The following is a 16788-nucleotide window of genomic DNA, read 5'->3' on the forward strand; positions in this document are numbered from 1 at the left end:
ATGGCGCTACCAACACATCTTTTAGTTCTTTTAGTATCCTTGGATGCACTCCGTCTGGCCCCATTGATTTATCCACTTTCAGTCTTGAAAGTTCTGTTAGGACTTTCTCCCTAGTAAATGTACTTCCATCTACCTTATTTTTATGACTGTGCTTGCAACTTAACTGTGGTCCCTTCCCTTCTCCTTCTATAGTGAATACGGAGCAAAAGTAATTATTTAGATGATCTGCAATTGCCTTGTCTCCCTCCACCAAATTCTCAGTGTCTGTCCGCAGTCTTATTATTCCTCCATTTGATTTTCTCCTCTCACTTATATAATTAAAAAAAGTTTTGTTTCCTTTATCTACTGACTGAGCCATTTTCTCCTCAGCTTGTGCCTTGGCATGCCTGATCACTTCTTAGCCTCTTTGCGTCTGGCAAGATACACTTCTTTATCATTATTATTTTGAGTCTGCTTGTATGTCCTAAAGGCCATCTTTTTTGCTTTTACACTAGTTGATACCTCTTTAGTAAACCACACTGGCTTCCTTTTCCTGGTACTTTTCTTAACCCTTTTGATACAAAGGTCCGTTGCCTTTAGTATTGCACTTTTTAATTTTTTCCACCTCTCCTGCTCTCCTTTCAAGTTCCTCCAATCCGCTAATGAGTCGCTTAAACATCTCCCCATTTTTGCAAAGTCAGCCTTCCTAAAATCCAACACCTTAGTTTTTGTGTGACTGGAGTTGGACCCTGCCTTGATACTAAACCATACTGCTTGATGATCACTGGATCCCAGGTTCTCACCCACATATATGTCTGATATCTTGTCACCATTTGTGAGTATTGTCATTATTGCAATTAGATCAGGAATTTTGTCTCCTAGGCTTCTAGCGCTTGAACACATAGTTTTAAAAATTTTGCCTGTGCATCTGTTATTCCTAGCCATGTTCAGACAGTACAAAATCAAAGTCTAAAGTTGAAATTACCTGTTTGATGATGTTGTTCAATGTCTGTTTTTTCTTTTTTACTGTTCAGAAACGCTGCAGGTCACTAATTCTAAGAATATAGTGAGTCTGTTCAGGTCAGGCTACACCTGAACACTAATGGCCAAATGGTCAAAGGAGATAATTTGCACTGTGTTTGAGTAGACATCAGGCAGAATGCAACACTAAACTATGATTCACTGAACAACTTCCCCAAACAAGTAATAACAATTACAATCAATTCATTACATGAGAACTTTTCAAATCATACAAGAGTTTGCATAACACAGAAATGAAGAGAGCATATTGGAGATGAATTACATACTCTTGAGGTATCAATGCTGTCCATGTGTGTTTTTGTTGATTTCTAGTAGTTTGCCTTCAGTTTTTCTTCGGTGTAAGGCAGGTATAATGCTTGTAGTTATGACTCCGTTTTCCCACTTTAAAAAGTTTACACATGCTAATGGCCCATCCCAGCACCCCAAACCCCTCTCCACCCCCCGCTCACAAGGCTGGGTATGTGCACCCAGCGTATACACATGTGCAAACGAGCGGCCACTGCAAATTAATCAGAATAAGGGCCTACTGTATATGTTTTGCCTTATTACTGTCATAGTTATAGGTATGTGGTGTGGAATGCTGCTTTGTAGTCAGATTTTTTTTTTTTTTTAACAGGAATAGGTTTACCTTTAAAATACTGAATGAATATGAAAGATAGTGGGTGAGATTTAATAGGATGAGAGATTCAGAAAGTGAGAGATTTGGGAAGAAATCTCCATTTCTTTTTTAAAGCGGCAATCATTTATACTGCAAAACCAGTTTGGTTTTGCAGTGTAGATTATTGCCGCATTAAAAAAACCTGGAGATTTCTTACCAAATCTCTCACTTTCTGAATATCTCATCCTATTAAATCTCACCCAATGTAATTAATGACAAAGTTGTATCTTTAAACACATTACACAGAGTCAGGAGCCAGTTGTGAATTTTTTATTGACTGCTGTATTAAAGGAAACAATGAATTAGCCTGTGCTAGTGATAGAAATCTCATCTCATTTACAGTATTTGAAGTTGTATGTAGTCTGAGGCACAGAGGACAGTGATATCAGGTACTGAGTAATGGGATTCTTCTTGTTAAATTCCTGTAATATAGAAAAACAGATCAGACGTGAATTGCAGATGCACACAATACAGATATGCCCTCATACATCTTTCTGCAGTCCCACCAAACAGCCCATGGCACGCCAGGTCACATGATAATCTTTTAGCATCAGGCGCTGGTTTTGCTTCCTTTTTGATAAAGTGCATCATAAACGCAACACAATACAACTACAGTAGGACACACAAAGAGAATGGGCGGCCTAATGTGATACTAAGTATTGCTGCTTTCAGACCGCATAACTGGCTTTGACCCTGTATTTGAAAACGTTTCCAAAAACGGGTCTGCCAGGTAAAACCCCTTTCACACCGCATCTCTTAAATGGTATATTACCGTTTAAGTTCCATTTTTTGGACACTGGCAGACCCGTTCTTGGAAACTTTCCTAAATACTGGGTCAAAGCCAGTGCAGTCCTCAGCGCGGTCATCAGCCCCCCCGGGTTAACATCAACCAACCCCCCCCTAGGGCTACCCCCCCCCCCCCCCAATGTGTTTAAGAAACCCCCCCAATGTGTTTTAGAAACCCCTCTCGTGCAGCCGGTACCTCCTGAGTTGCGGATCCCGGCAGTGTGGACGGATGCGCTTATAAAAAAAAAGTGACTTTCGCAAAATGGCTGCCCCATAGGAAAACCTGTTTAAAAAAAACTGTATTTCGTTTGAGGGCAGCCATTTTCCGAAAGTCACTTTTCCTATAAGCAGCAGGAGGCTTAGTTTTTTTAAACAGGTTTTCCTATGGGGCAGCCATTTTCCGAAAGTCACTTTTTTATTTTATTTTTATAAGCGTTTCTTAAACACATGGGGGGGGGGGCTCCAGTGCTATGAATATTTAATGAGCGTTTATTATATATTCACTGCGTTGAATTCATGCCGTTTCAGACCCGATTTCGATGCCAACATACCGGGTCTGAAACGGGTAGGACCCTCCATTTTAACCGTTTTACGAAAACGGCTTTTGAAAAACGGTAAAGTGGTTCTGCACATTTCAGACCGCACAGTTACCGTTTTAAAATGGTTAAAAATTGGCAAAATACCAGTTTTTAAGTGCGGTCTGAAAGGGGCATGTGAGACTTGCATATCTGTGTGTGACAGGGTGACTTTGAATTCATTCATAAAGTGCTACAATGTAGCAGCTGCAGCATTTTTCTGCTCTGTTCAGTACATAGACAGTCAAATAACAATCCATGGTCTCTCCCAGCTCACTGAATGGTATTAGTAGTAACCAGTCTAGATTCTAGAACACTACATGATAATAGAATTCAGAAATATTGGTTACATATGTTTGCGCAAACTATGTGTATGCCCCCAAGCCAACGTCAAGGCTTCTCTGATGTTTTAGGGGCATACACATAATTTACGCAAAATATATGTAACCAAATTAATTTATTAAAGAAGAATGATAAAATTGTAAGAGATAAAGAACCAACCAATCAGCTTATTGGTTAGTACTTTAACTTTCATAATTTTATCTCTTGCCAAGCTTTAATAAAACCCTCATAAGCTTATGTTATTTGGAGCATAAGACTTGGGCACATCCAAGTACCTGTGAGAAAATAAATCTCTGTAGGAAAGGGGTTGGTATAGGCATAGCTGCGGGTGCTGGGCGCGTTCCCGACAGTCGGGATCCTGACAGTCATTTACCCGACGTTGGGATCCTGACTGTCAAAATGCCGACAGCCGGGTGCCCTACGGCCACCTGCTATTTTCCCTCGTGGGGGTCCACGACCCCCATAGAGGGAGAATAGAATAGGTGGCTCACGTAGTGAGCCCGCAAGGGGCTTTTTTGTGCTTGCCATGCTGTCTGATTACGGGCAGTCGGGATCCCGATGTCGGGCTAATGACTGTCGGGATCCCGACTGTCGGAGCCCCATACCACACGGTGAGCACCTCTGTAGTCAGATTGTAGCAGTTTATGTCATTTCTGGATGTGCCCTACATTGTATCTGCATGTTAATGCTGACATCAGTAACCCAGTCAGCATGTGTCTGACTGACACGCTCGCTTCAGCATGTTCAGACCATGTAATACTGCTTGGTGGAGGCCCCCATACATTACTGTGATTTCTCCAAGGAAAGATGTCGCAGTTGACCCCCTTGAACCGCACGGCTGCTTCCAGGCAATATATCGCATGCAATCCAAGTCAGGGCTGTAGCCACAACAGATCCTTAGTGCAGTGCTAGTGAGCTAGGGGTTCCTATCCGATGAACTTTGGACTGTGCATCAGATTGGAGCTTAAACACATCTGATTTGCCAGTTTTCATCCGATTTATCGGTTAGATGCATCAAAATCAGACAAGTGCAGGGCAAGCTTAAGCCTGATTCATAACTGTTCACTACAGCCTAGACCATACTAGCCTACTCTGCCAGATGTTGCAGGAGTCTCATTATTTCTGGGATAGCCCCACACACCCGGCACCCTAGTGAAGCGGGCAGGATGTAGAGGTAATCCGTGCAAGGGGCTAAAATCGTGCAAATTATTTGATGGCTCCTGATTTTTGTGGTAGCCGCCCGCACCCCAGAACATCTCTCACATCCTACCCTCACCCTGATGATTATTTACGAGGCCAGCCCCGATCCCCAAAGTTTTACACAGCGTCTCCTCTCCAGGCCTCTCCCAGAGAGGAGAATTGAAAGCTAGGTAAGTATGGCATAAGCACTGCATCTTTCATTGCACTCTATGTACTAATATATGCAAAAGCTGCAGGAGACGTTTAAGGTAAAGAGAAGCCTACTGCCCTTTTCTGAGATCCGATCCTGCATTTGCACATTGAGCCACTGTATCCACTGCGTGACCATCGGGCATCTAAGTAACCCTCTTGTTACTCAGGTTGTGCGGTGACATCACACTGCCAGAGTCAGTAAAGCTGCATCCAAGGATGCAGCCATTGGCTACAGTACACCCAGAAAATGAGGCTGCTACGCCTCTGCTTTCTGGAATGCTCGGTTGCCCTGCTGCTGCCCGGGTCACCCACTCCTGTGCATGAGCAGATTGGTAAATGTTGGAGATCTCTGAATTAGGCTCTGGAAAATGACCAATAACCGTTTCCCTTACCTGCACTGCATGGAAACTTATATTCTGTCACCGTGTTTTCATCTAGAATAGAAAAGAGAAAACATGTTATGTAAAATAAGGGAAATCTGTTCTTGCAGGGTTTCTCCTGTGCACAAGAGTCTCATCATGTAAACTGGTTAATAAGAGGTACTGGGGGATTGATACATGTTTGTAGGGTTCCAGATGGCTGACAAACAATTTCTAAGCCATTTGCAGCATTACTTTACATGTGCTGCGCGTCCCCTTGCGGGGCTCGCTGCGCTCGCCACACTATATAAAATCATCTCCACGCCGACGTGGATAGTGGGAGTATGAAAAGGACGGGAGGATGCGTACCAGCTGCGCTCGCCATGCTTCGGGGTGACGTGGATAGTGAGGGGGTCAGTGAAACCTCATTGTATGTCACACAAGTGTATAGCTAATGGCATGGTGTCGCACCCTATAAAATCTCATGCATTTTTTCAGGAGGTGTAATGCAATGCAATGCAATCCGCTAGGGCCAACAGAGCAGTGAATAATTTACATTAAAAAAATCGCATTGCATCGCATCGGATGGCTCTATAATGGTCCATGAGATGCAATGCGATTTTGCTACGGTAGCGTATGTAAGAAAACTGGGCGCCCTGCTAGGAAACAAGTACCGGAAGCATTATAGGGAGGCAGGATTTTTTGTGTGTTAAATATAAAGTAACTGACCTACTGTAAATTTGTCAGAAAAAAATAAGTTCCCTTTAATAATCAAACTCAGGCATACTGTACTTTATTGTACAACATGCAGAGCGGTGTACTCATCCACTAGCCTACACACCTGATAAGAGTGGCCAAAGCTTCCTCTCAGATTCATCCTAGCGCCTTTTGACCAAACCAATGAAACGCATTAGCGTCTGTGCCCATAGCAAGTTATAAAATAGTGTAATGATCCGCACTTCAATGTAATTGTATTTATTATTGTGTATCTACAGTACTGTAGCTTACTGGACAGCACAGTAGTGGCACAGTAGTTCCTGCGCTACAGAGCTTTTTAATACTGTAGTCACTTCATGCACATGCACCAGCACACATTTCCCGCATGCGCAGTGAAGATTTCAAAAAGTGAAATCTGGTGGATGATCACTGGTATTGCACTCATCCGGCAATGCCACCGCCAATTGCCAAGCTGTTAAAATGTATTGTGACGCCTTGCGCCCTGGGCCGCCATGGCGGGCTGGCAGTACAAACGCCATAGGTAGGCTGAATGAGTGGCGCTACATCTGTATATGTAGGCTACTTGCAACAGCAGACAGTATTTACCATACATATTAAAAAATACATGTATTTGCTCTCCTTGCATGGTAGCAAGGTTTGTTCCAGACACAGTTAGCTTTTTTGTTCTTTACTTACAACCATGAACACTGTCCCTGACAGATCGCTTAGCAACCATCGCTGACACATTGCTGTTCGCTGAGCGATCTTGATGAGCATTCTGAGCGATCTTGCTCAGTGATATTGCACCGCTCAGAATGCTCAGCAATGTCGCTACGTGCATAGGCCCCTTAAGGACGGGGGAACCAACTTTGCAGAGTTAAAGGTTGGTAAATATGCAAATAAGCCATTATATTTCCAGAACACATCCTTCTTGGAAGGCAGCAAGCATTTGTCTTTTATACATTAACAATAAATACCTGAACAGTAATGTGCATGTATCCACTTACCTGGAACATAATAATCATAAATGATGACATTTGCGGGCTGCAGATCTTTCACAGGTGTTTCTTGTGTCATGCCAAAAGTAAATCTCTCTTTTAGATGAGTGAGCTGAGAAAGAGCAAATGACATCAATAAATATAATCTATAGGCCACAAATGATATGTCTAAAAGGGGGTGATATATCAAACCTTGGAGAAAGATACAGTGGAGTAGTTATTCCCAAATCAACCAATCAGTTACTACTTCTCCTCACAAAAAGGAGCTTCAGCTGTCACTACAGTACCATCCCATAGCGCACACAGCTGATATCCAGAAAGCAGATTCCACTGTTGATTCAGCAGATGCCGGGGCACCTTAACCCCTTCCTGACAGAGCCAGTTTTTGCGTTCCTGACAGAGCCCTTTTTTTCAAATCTGACATGTCTCACTTAAGTGGGGATAACTTTTTTTTGCTTTTACTTATCCCAGTGATTTTGAGATTGTTTTTTCGTGACACATTGTACTTCAAATTAGTGGTAAATTTGGGTCGATACAGTCTGTGTTTTTTTGTGAAAAATACCAAAATTTCGTAAAAAAATGGAAAATTTAGCAATTTGCAAAATGTTAAATTTTCTGCTTGTGAGACAAATAATCATACCACTCAAAATAGTTAATAACTAACATAGACCATATGTCTACTTTATGTTTCCATCATTATTTCAACTTCCTTTTAATTTTTTTGGACACTAGGAGGCTTACAATATGAATAGCAAATTCTCAAATTTTCAAGAAAATTTCAAACACTGATTTTTTTAGGGACCAGTTCAGTTCTGATGTGACTTTGAGGGACTTGTATGTGAGACACCCCCATAAATGATACCATTTCAAAAACTGCACCCCTCACAGTATTCAAAACAGCATTTTGGAAGTTTGTTAACCCTTTAGGTGTTTCACAGGAATTAAAACAAAGTGTAGGTGAAATTTCAAAATTTCATTTTTTTTGCAGATTTGCAATTTTAATACATTTTTCTAAGGAACACAGTACATTTTACTAGAGAAATGTGACTAAAAATTGATTCCCCCAATTCTTTTGTTTTCAAAAATATCCTATATGTGGCCTTATTGTGCACGTTGACCAAACCACAGGCTTCATAATAGAAGGAGCACCTACTTGATTTTGGAGCCTCCTTTTTATGAGATTATTTTTTAGGCACCATGTAGGTTTCTAGGCACCATAAGATGCTAAAAGTTAGGAACCCCCCCACAAGTGACCCCATTTTGCAAACTACACCCCTCAGGGAATTCATCTAGGGGTATAGTGTACATTTCAAACCCCCAGGGGTTTCACCAATTTTGATACAAGTGGGCAGTGAAAATGAAAAATTACATTTTTTTACACAAAAATGCAGTTCTGGCTCAAAATTTTTCATTTTCAGAAGGTATGAAGGAGAAAAAGCACCCCAAAATCTGTGCCCCAATTTCTCCCGAGTACGGCAATGCCTCACATGTGACCAAAAAATACCAGTTGGGTGCATGGCAGGACTCAGAAGGGAAGGAGTGATTTTTGGATTTTGCAGCTCAGATTCTGGTGGAATTTTGGTGGGTGCTATGTCGCATTAGCAAGACCCCCCAAGCACCAATACAGTGGAACCCCCCCACAAGTGACCCCATTTTGCAAACTACACCCCTCAGGGAATTCATCTAGGGGTATAGTGTACATTTCAAACCCCTAGGGGTTTCACCAATTTTGATACAAGTGGGCAGTGAAAATGAAAAATTACATTTTTTACACAAAAATGCAGTTCTGGCTCAAAATTTTTCATTTTCAGAAGGTATGAAGGAGAAAAAGCACCCCAAAATCTGTGCCCCAATTTCTCCCGAGTACGGCAATGCCTCACATGTGACCAAAAAATACCAGTTGGGTGCATGGCAGGACTCAGAAGGGAAGGAGTGATTTTTGGATTTTGCAGCACAGATTTTGGTGGAATGAATGGTGGGTGCTATGTTGCACCAATACAGTGGAACCCCCCCACAAGTCACCCCATTTTGCAAAGTACACCCCTCAGGGAATTCATCTAGGGGTATAGTGTACATTTCAAACCCCCAGGGGTTTCACCAATTTTGATACAAGTGGGCAGTGAAAATGAAAAATTACATTTTTTTACACAAAAATGCAGTTCTGGCTCAAAATTTTTCATTTTCAGAAGGTATGAAGGAGAAAAAGCACCCCAAAATCTGTGCCCCAATTTCTCCCGAGTACGGCAATGCCTCACATGTGACCAAAAAATACCAGTTGGGTGCATGGCAGGACTCAGAAGGGAAGGAGTGATTTTTGGATTTTGCAGCTCAGATTCTGGTGGAATTTTGGTGGGTGCTATGTCACATTAGCAAGACCCCCCAAGCACCAATACAGTGGAACCCCCCCACAAGTGACCCCATTTTGCAAACTACACCCCTCAGGGAATTCATCTAGGGGTATAGTGTACATTTCAAACCCCCAGGGGTTTCACCAATTTTGATACAAGTGGGCAGTGAAAATGAAAAATTACATTTTTTACACAAAAATGCAGTTCTGGCTCAAAATTTTTCATTTTCAGAAGGTATGAAGGAGAAAAAGCACCCCAAAATCTGTGCACCAATTTCTCCCGAGTACGGCAATGCCTCACATGTGACCAAAAAATACCAGTTGGGTGCATGGCAGGACTCAGAAGGGAAGGAGTGAGTTTTGGATTTTGCAGCTCAGATTCTGGTGGAATTTTGGTGGGTGCTATGTCGCATTAGCAAGACCCCCCAAGCACCAATACAGTGGAACCCCCCCACAAGTGACCCCATTTTGCAAACTACACCCCTCAGGGAATTCATCTAGGGGTATAGTGTACATTTCAAACCCCCAGGGGTTTCACCAATTTTGATACAAGTGGGCAGTGAAAATGAAAAATTACATTTTTTTACACAAAAATGCAGTTCTGGCTCAAAATTTTTCATTTTCAGAAGGTATGAAGGAGAAAAAGCACCCCAAAATCTGTGCCCCAATTTCTCCCGAGTACGGCAATGCCTCACATGTGACCAAAAAATACCAGTTGGGTGCATGGCAGGACTCAGAAGGGAAGGAGTGATTTTTGGATTTTGCAGCTCAGATTCTGGTGGAATTTTGGTGGGTGCTATGTCGCATTAGCAAGACCCCCCAAGCACCAATACAGTGGAACCCCCCCACAAGTGACCCCATTTTGCAAACTACACCCCTCAGGGAATTCATCTAGGGGTATAGTGTACATTTCAAACCCCCAGGGGTTTCACCAATTTTGATACAAGTGGGCAGTGAAAATGAAAAATTACATTTTTTACACAAAAATGCAGTTCTGGCTCAAAATTTTTCATTTTCAGAAGGTATGAAGGAGAAAAAGCACACCAAAATCTGTGCCCCAATTTCTCCCGAGTACGGCAATTCCTCACATGTGACCAAAAAATACCAGTTGGGTGCATGGCAGGACTCAGAAGGGAAGGAGTGAGTTTTGGATTTTGCAGCTCAGATTCTGGTGGAATTTTGGTGGGTGCTATGTCGCATTAGCAAGACCCCCCAAGCACCAATACAGTGGAACCCCCCACAAGTGACCCCATTTTGCAAACTACACCCCTCAGGGAATTCATCTAGGGGTATAGTGTACATTTCAAACCCCCAGGGGTTTCACCAATTTTGATACAAGTGGCAGTGAAAATGAAAAATTACATTTTTTTACACAAAAATGCAGTTCTGGCTCAAAATTTTTCATTTTCAGAAGGTATGAAGGAGAAAAAGCACCCCAAAATCTGTGCCCCAATTTCTCCCGAGTACGGCAATGCCTCACATGTGACCAAAAAATACCAGTTGGGTGCATGGCAGGACTCAGAAGGGAAGGAGTGATTTTTGGATTTTGCAGCACAGATTTTGGTGGAATGAATGGTGGGTGCTATGTTGCACCAATACAGTGGAACCCCCCCACAAGTCACCCCATTCTGCAAAGTACACCCCTCAGGGAATTCATCTAGGGGTATAGTGTACATTTCAAACCCCCAGGGGTTTCACCAATTTTGATACAAATGGGCATTGAAAATGAAAAATTACATTTTTTTACACAAAAATGCAGTTATGGCTCAAAATTTTTCATTTTCAGAAGGTATGAAGGAGAAAAAGCACCCCAAAATCTGTGCCCCAATTTCTCCCGAGTACGGCAATGCCTCACATGTGACCAGAAAATACCAGTTGGGTGCATGGCAGGACTCAGAAGGGAAGGAGTGATTTTTGGATTTTGCAGCACGGATTTTGGTGGAATGAATGGTGGGTGCTATGTTGCACCAATACAGTGAAACCCCCCCACAAGTCACCCCATTTTGCAAAGTACACCCCTCAGGGAATTCATCTAGGGGTATAGTGTACATTTCAAACCCCCAGGGGTTTCACCAATTTTGATACAAGTGGGCAGTGAAAATGAAAAATTGGTACTTATGTAGTAACTGGGCTGCCGATTTTGAAATCGGGTCCATCGCATCGCATCGCACCCGACCATATCGCATGCGATGCGATGCGATGCTATGCGATGGACCCGATTTTTCCATAGGATTCAATGTTAAAATGGACTGAGTCCATTTTAACATGGAATTCAATGGGAAAAGGGGTCCTTTTCATACCCCTACTATCCAAGTGGGCATGGAGTTGGATATAAACCTGTGGCGAGCGTAGCGAGCCACCGAGCCCGAAGCGTGGCGAGCGTAGCGAGCCCCGCGAGGGGACACAGAATACCGTCCGCTCGCCACGCTTCGGGCTCGGTGGCTCGCTACGCTCGCCACAGGTTTATATCCAACTCCATGCCCACTTGGATAGTAGGGGTATGAAAAGGACCCCTTTTTCCCATTGAATTCCATGTTAAAATGGACTCAGTCCATTTTAACATTGAATCCTATGGAAAAATCGGGTCATCGCATCGCATCGCATCGTATGCGATGCGATGCGATATCGTATCGCATCGCATCTGATTGTATGCCTTAACTTAAGGCATACAATCAAAAAATCGGCAGCCCAGATACTACATAAGTACCGAAAAATTACATTTTTTTACACAAAAATGCAGTTCTGGCTCAAAATTTTTCAATTTCAGAAGGAATGAAGGAGACAAAGCACCCCAAAATCTGTACCCCAATTTCTCCCGAGTACGGCAATGCCTCATGTGTGACCAAAAAGTGGCAGGACTCAGAAGGGAAGGAGTGATATTTGGATTTTGCAGCACAAATTCTGGTGGAATGATGGTGGGTGCTATGTCGCATTAGCAAGACCCCCAAAGCACCAATACAGTGGAACCCCCCCACAAGTGACCCCATTTTGCAAACTACACCCCTCAGGGAATTCATCTAGGGGTATAGTGTACATTTCAAACCCCCAGGGGTTTCACCAATTTTGATACAAGTGGGCAGTGAAAATGAAAAATTACATTTTTTTACACAAAAATGCAGTTCTGGCTCAAAATTTTTCATTTTCAGAAGGTATGAAGGAGAAAAAGCACCCCAAAATCTGTGCCCCAATTTCTCCTGAGTACGGCAATGCCTCACATGTGACCAAAAAATACCAGTTGGGTGCATGGCAGGACTCAGAAGGGAAGGAGTGATTTTTGGATTTTGCGGCTCAGATTCTGGTGGAATGAATGGTGGGTGCTATGTGGCATTAGCAAGACCCCCGAAGCACGGTGAAATTATGAACCTAATAATCCATAGATGTGTGGTATATTTTAAAACACTCCTTTATACATAGGCCGGGTTTGTCGGGGCAAGTGTCACACTGGAAAATAGTTTGCTTTCTTATTCCCTTTTTATAGCAAACTTTGCACCTTTTTTGTGTCCTGCCCTTTTTTCCAGTGGAGGGGATTTCATCAGGAAAATGCTGCCCTGGTACAATACGGGGGCCAGTACTAGAAGTACTGGGGCCCTCTGCCTGCTGGTTCCCAAATATTAGGCCCTTTATGACTTCCTCTTGAAAGTGCATAAATGTCCCCCTCTGGCCGGTAGAACGGAATAGCACGTAAGCGTTATACAGTGCCATCTGGATGATATACACGGCCAGCTTCTTGTACCAGATTTTTGTTTTCCGCAGGGCACTGTACGGCTTCAGTACCTGATCTGAAAGATCCACTCCGCCCATGTACCTATTGTAATCCAGGATACAATTAGGTTTTGAGGTGTGGGTACTGGTACCTCGTACAGGGACGGAGGTGGTACTGTCTCCGTGAATTGTTGTCAGTATAAGGACATCCCTCTTGTCCTTATATTTGACCAACAACATATTTTCGTTGCATATTCCCCTGCTTTCACCCCTTCTCATTACTTGGGCAATGTGCGTTTTTGGGAGGCCTCTTTGGTTCTTGCGCACAGTACCGCAAGCTGCTGTACCTCTTGAACCAAGGGCCTTAAACAGGGGGATGCTGGTGTAAAAGTTATCCACATAGAGGTGATAACCTTTATCCAGGAAGGGGTGCACTAAATCCCAGACAATTTTTCCACTAACACCTACGAGGGAGGGGGGGCATTCTGGCGGTTCAATTCTTGAATCCTTCCCTTCATATACCCTAAACCTGTGAGTGTACCCTGAGGTGCTTTCACACAGCTTATACATTTTTATGCCATACCTTGCCCTCTTACTGGGAAGGTACTGGCGGAATTTAACCCTTCCTTTAAAATGTATAAGGGACTCGTCTATGCAAATGAATTTATCTGGGATGTACATGTCTTCAAATTTGGCACTGAAATGATCAATGACCGGCCTGACTTTGAATAGCCGGTCAAAGGTGGGATCATCTCTGGGTGGGCACTGTGCATTATCGTTGTAATGCAAAAATTTAAGGATCGTCTCAAATCGAGCCCGGGGCATGGCCATACGGTAAAATGGGGTGCTGTACAGAACATCTGTACTCCAATATTGCCTAATTTCTGGCTTTTTTACTATGCCCATATGAAACACCAGACCCCAAAACGTCATCATCTCTACTGCATCTACAGGGGTCCACCTAGCAAATGATGACGTGGGGTTTTGAGCAATAAACTGCTGGGCATATAAATTAGTTTGGTCCACCATTAAATTTATAAAATCATCAGAGAAAAATAATTTGAAAAAGTCAATTTCTCTGAGACCTGTGGAATCAAATTGGATTCCTGGCATGGCCAAAAACTCAGGAACCTGGGGCTCAAAATTGTCTGGTGGTGGGGTCCATACGAGATCAATTATTGGGGGGGGGGTCTCAGCTGCTCTACGGGGGCATCTTTGAGGGGGTCCCTCATCACCAAAGGAGGAAGAGGAGCTTAAGGCGAATCCTTCAAATTCCCCGCTTGCATCACTGGCTGTGTCAGAGTCAGAAGCAAGCATGGCATATGCCTCCTCCGCTGAATACATTCTTCTGGATGACTGGGATGACATTTGGGATGACATTTGGGATGCCATTTTTATTTTTGTGTTACTGGTAGTGAAATGTTTCAACACGTGTATAGTGTAGGGGGGGGTACAAACTTTATTTCAACCCGGGGGGTATGTAGTGTGTAGTGTGTATGTAGTGTGCAGAAAAAAAAAATACTTTATACAAAAAAAAAAAATTGAAGGGGTTAAAAAAAAAAAAAAAATTGAAGGGGTTAAAAAAAAAATTGAAGGGGTTAAAAAAAAAATTGAAGGGGTTAAAAAAAAAAAAAAGGTCCTGCGCCAAAAATTGAGCACAGATGTTGGTCAGTAACGTCCGTCACTGAACAGCGCTCAAAGGCAACAGGAATTTGATCAAAAAAAAAAAAAATAGATCAACCCTGTGCCGAAAAAGATGATCAGTGATGTACGTCACTGATCAGCGCACAGCGGCCACAGGACACCCACAAAATCACAGTGTGTGTAAAAAAAAAATTAAAAAAAGACCCCACAGCACACACAAAAAAAAAAAAGGTGATCAGTGATGCGACACTGATTACCAGTGAGGGGCAGCAGGTGCACAACCTTTGGTGCAACTGACAGTGCAACTGGCAGGTATATATAAAAAAAAAAAAACCTCTGCACCCCCAAAAAGTTGCTGATCACCTCAGATATAGTGATCAGCACAAAAGGCGGGGGCAGCAGACACAAAATTTAGCACTCTCTATCACTCTCTGTCGCTATCTCTCTCTATCTCTCTATCTCTCACTATCTAACACTCTATGACACTGCAGCAGCAGCAGCGACAGGTATATATATATATATATATAAAAAAAAACCTGCGCCCCCAAAAAGTTGCTGATCAGTTAATTCAGGGTTGCCGACCCTCCCGGAATTTCCGGGAGTCTCCCGAAAATCGGGTCCCCCCTCCCGGCTCCCGGAAGGGTGGGCAACCCTCCCGGATTAAGGGGGCACCCCCGCTGTCCCCCGGATCGCGGCATTAAAATGCCGCAATCCTCGGGTCTCAGAGGAGGGGGCGGAGCTAAAATGACACAATCGCGTCATTTAGCCCCGCCCCCTCCATGGGGATAAGTAAATTTTACTGGTTTTGTATACTGGGGCGGGGCTTAGTGATGTCACGCTTAAGCCCCGCCCCCTGAACGGCTGCTGGGAAACTCCTCTCCGGGCTTCTCCCGGAGAGGAGACTAACAAAGTCGGCAACCCTGAGTTAATTTATACTGATCAGCACAAAAGGGGGGGCAGCAGTCAGTTATATAAAAAATATATAGCACAATCTGTCACTATCTCTATCTCTCTCTCTCTATCTCTCTCTATCTCTCTATCTATAACTATCACACTGCAGCAGCACAAAATATAGCACTCTCTGTCACTAGGCCTCTCTATCTCTCTCTCTCTATCTCTCTCTATCTCTCTCTATCTCTCTCTATCTCTCTCTCTATAACTATATCACACTGCAGCAGCACAAAATATAGCACTCTCTGACACTATCTCTCTCTATCTCTCTCTATCTAACTAACGCTATTACACTGCAGCAGCACAAGTTCACAGGAAGTCACAAGTAACAGGATCCAGGAAGCATCCAGCACACTACAAGCAGTGATGAAGCAGGCAAGATATTTGCAAGGATCAGGTAAGTATTTTGCAAGGTTCTGGTCAGTATATCGCGGCAGCTAGGCACGGTGACCGCACTGCACGCAATTCCAGACCGGAATGGCGTCTGCAGTGCAGTCACCGTTAGTTTAAACCCCCCTCCATGGCTGTGATTGGTCCGTCGGTCCGACGGACCAATCACGGCCTTTGGGGGCGGGCGGGGTGAGGTGGGGTGACACCAGTGTCACCCTTACACCCCGCGGTGATTGGTGCTGTACTTTACAGCACCAATCACCTCCGATCGCGTGTCACCGGCGAACGTTATTCGCCGGTGACACAGAAAACGCTGTAATTGGCTGTTCACACTGAACAGCCAATCACAGCGATCGCCGACGGGGGGGCGGCATCGCAGCCCCCCCTGGGCATGCACGGACATGTCTGCTGTCAGGGACAGCAGACATGTTGAAACTGTCACCGCGTCTATAGACGCGGTGACAGTTAAATGCCATGACGTACATTTACGCCATGTGTCGGGAAGTACTTCCCGACCATGACGTAAATGTACGTCAATTGTCGGGAAGGGGTTAAGCAGAGAACAGAGACTCCACGTGCTGGTCTGTTTTATTACACACTGCTCCCTTTCTCTCATGGATACAGTACTAGCATTGCGTGGTCCTTGGGAGCCGTCCGTCGCCGGTCCCCAGCATCTCCCCACAGCCCCTGCAGGCTCCCCCCTCTCAGCCGCCGTACATGTGCTGATGGGGTCGCACATGCGTGAGATGCTCTTGTGTCCCCGTCAGATGGAGTGCCTCTCTGTCAGCCTGCGCCAGCTATGGAAATCTAGCGATTCCCTGCGCTGGCTGAGAGGCGCTCCAAATGTATATGCACTAGAACTGTGGGTAGCTGTAGACATTGGGTGTAATTCAGACCTCTACACGCA

General features: G+C 43.9%; 1 protein-coding gene across 1 annotated transcript in view; it reads right to left on the reverse strand.

The window, feature by feature from the left end:
- Window positions 1-1933: 1933 nt before the first annotated feature.
- LOC146009766 (alpha-2-macroglobulin-like protein 1) overlaps window positions 1934-16788 on the reverse strand; it is a 119823-nt gene continuing 104968 nt past the window's right edge. Inside the window, exons 35-37 of the mRNA XM_083150226.1 lie at window positions 6857-6959; window positions 5166-5207; window positions 1934-2100 (exon numbers count right to left, since the gene is read on the reverse strand). Coding sequence (XP_083006352.1) covers window positions 2093-2100; window positions 5166-5207; window positions 6857-6959 — 153 coding nt within the window. The 3' untranslated portion in view covers window positions 1934-2092. The remainder of the gene's footprint in view (window positions 2101-5165; window positions 5208-6856; window positions 6960-16788) is intronic.

The sequence above is a fragment of the Crinia signifera genome, chromosome 6 (assembly GCF_055691185.1).
Source record: "Crinia signifera chromosome 6, ASM5569118v1, whole genome shotgun sequence".
Classification (NCBI taxonomy): Eukaryota; Metazoa; Chordata; class Amphibia; order Anura; family Myobatrachidae; genus Crinia; species Crinia signifera.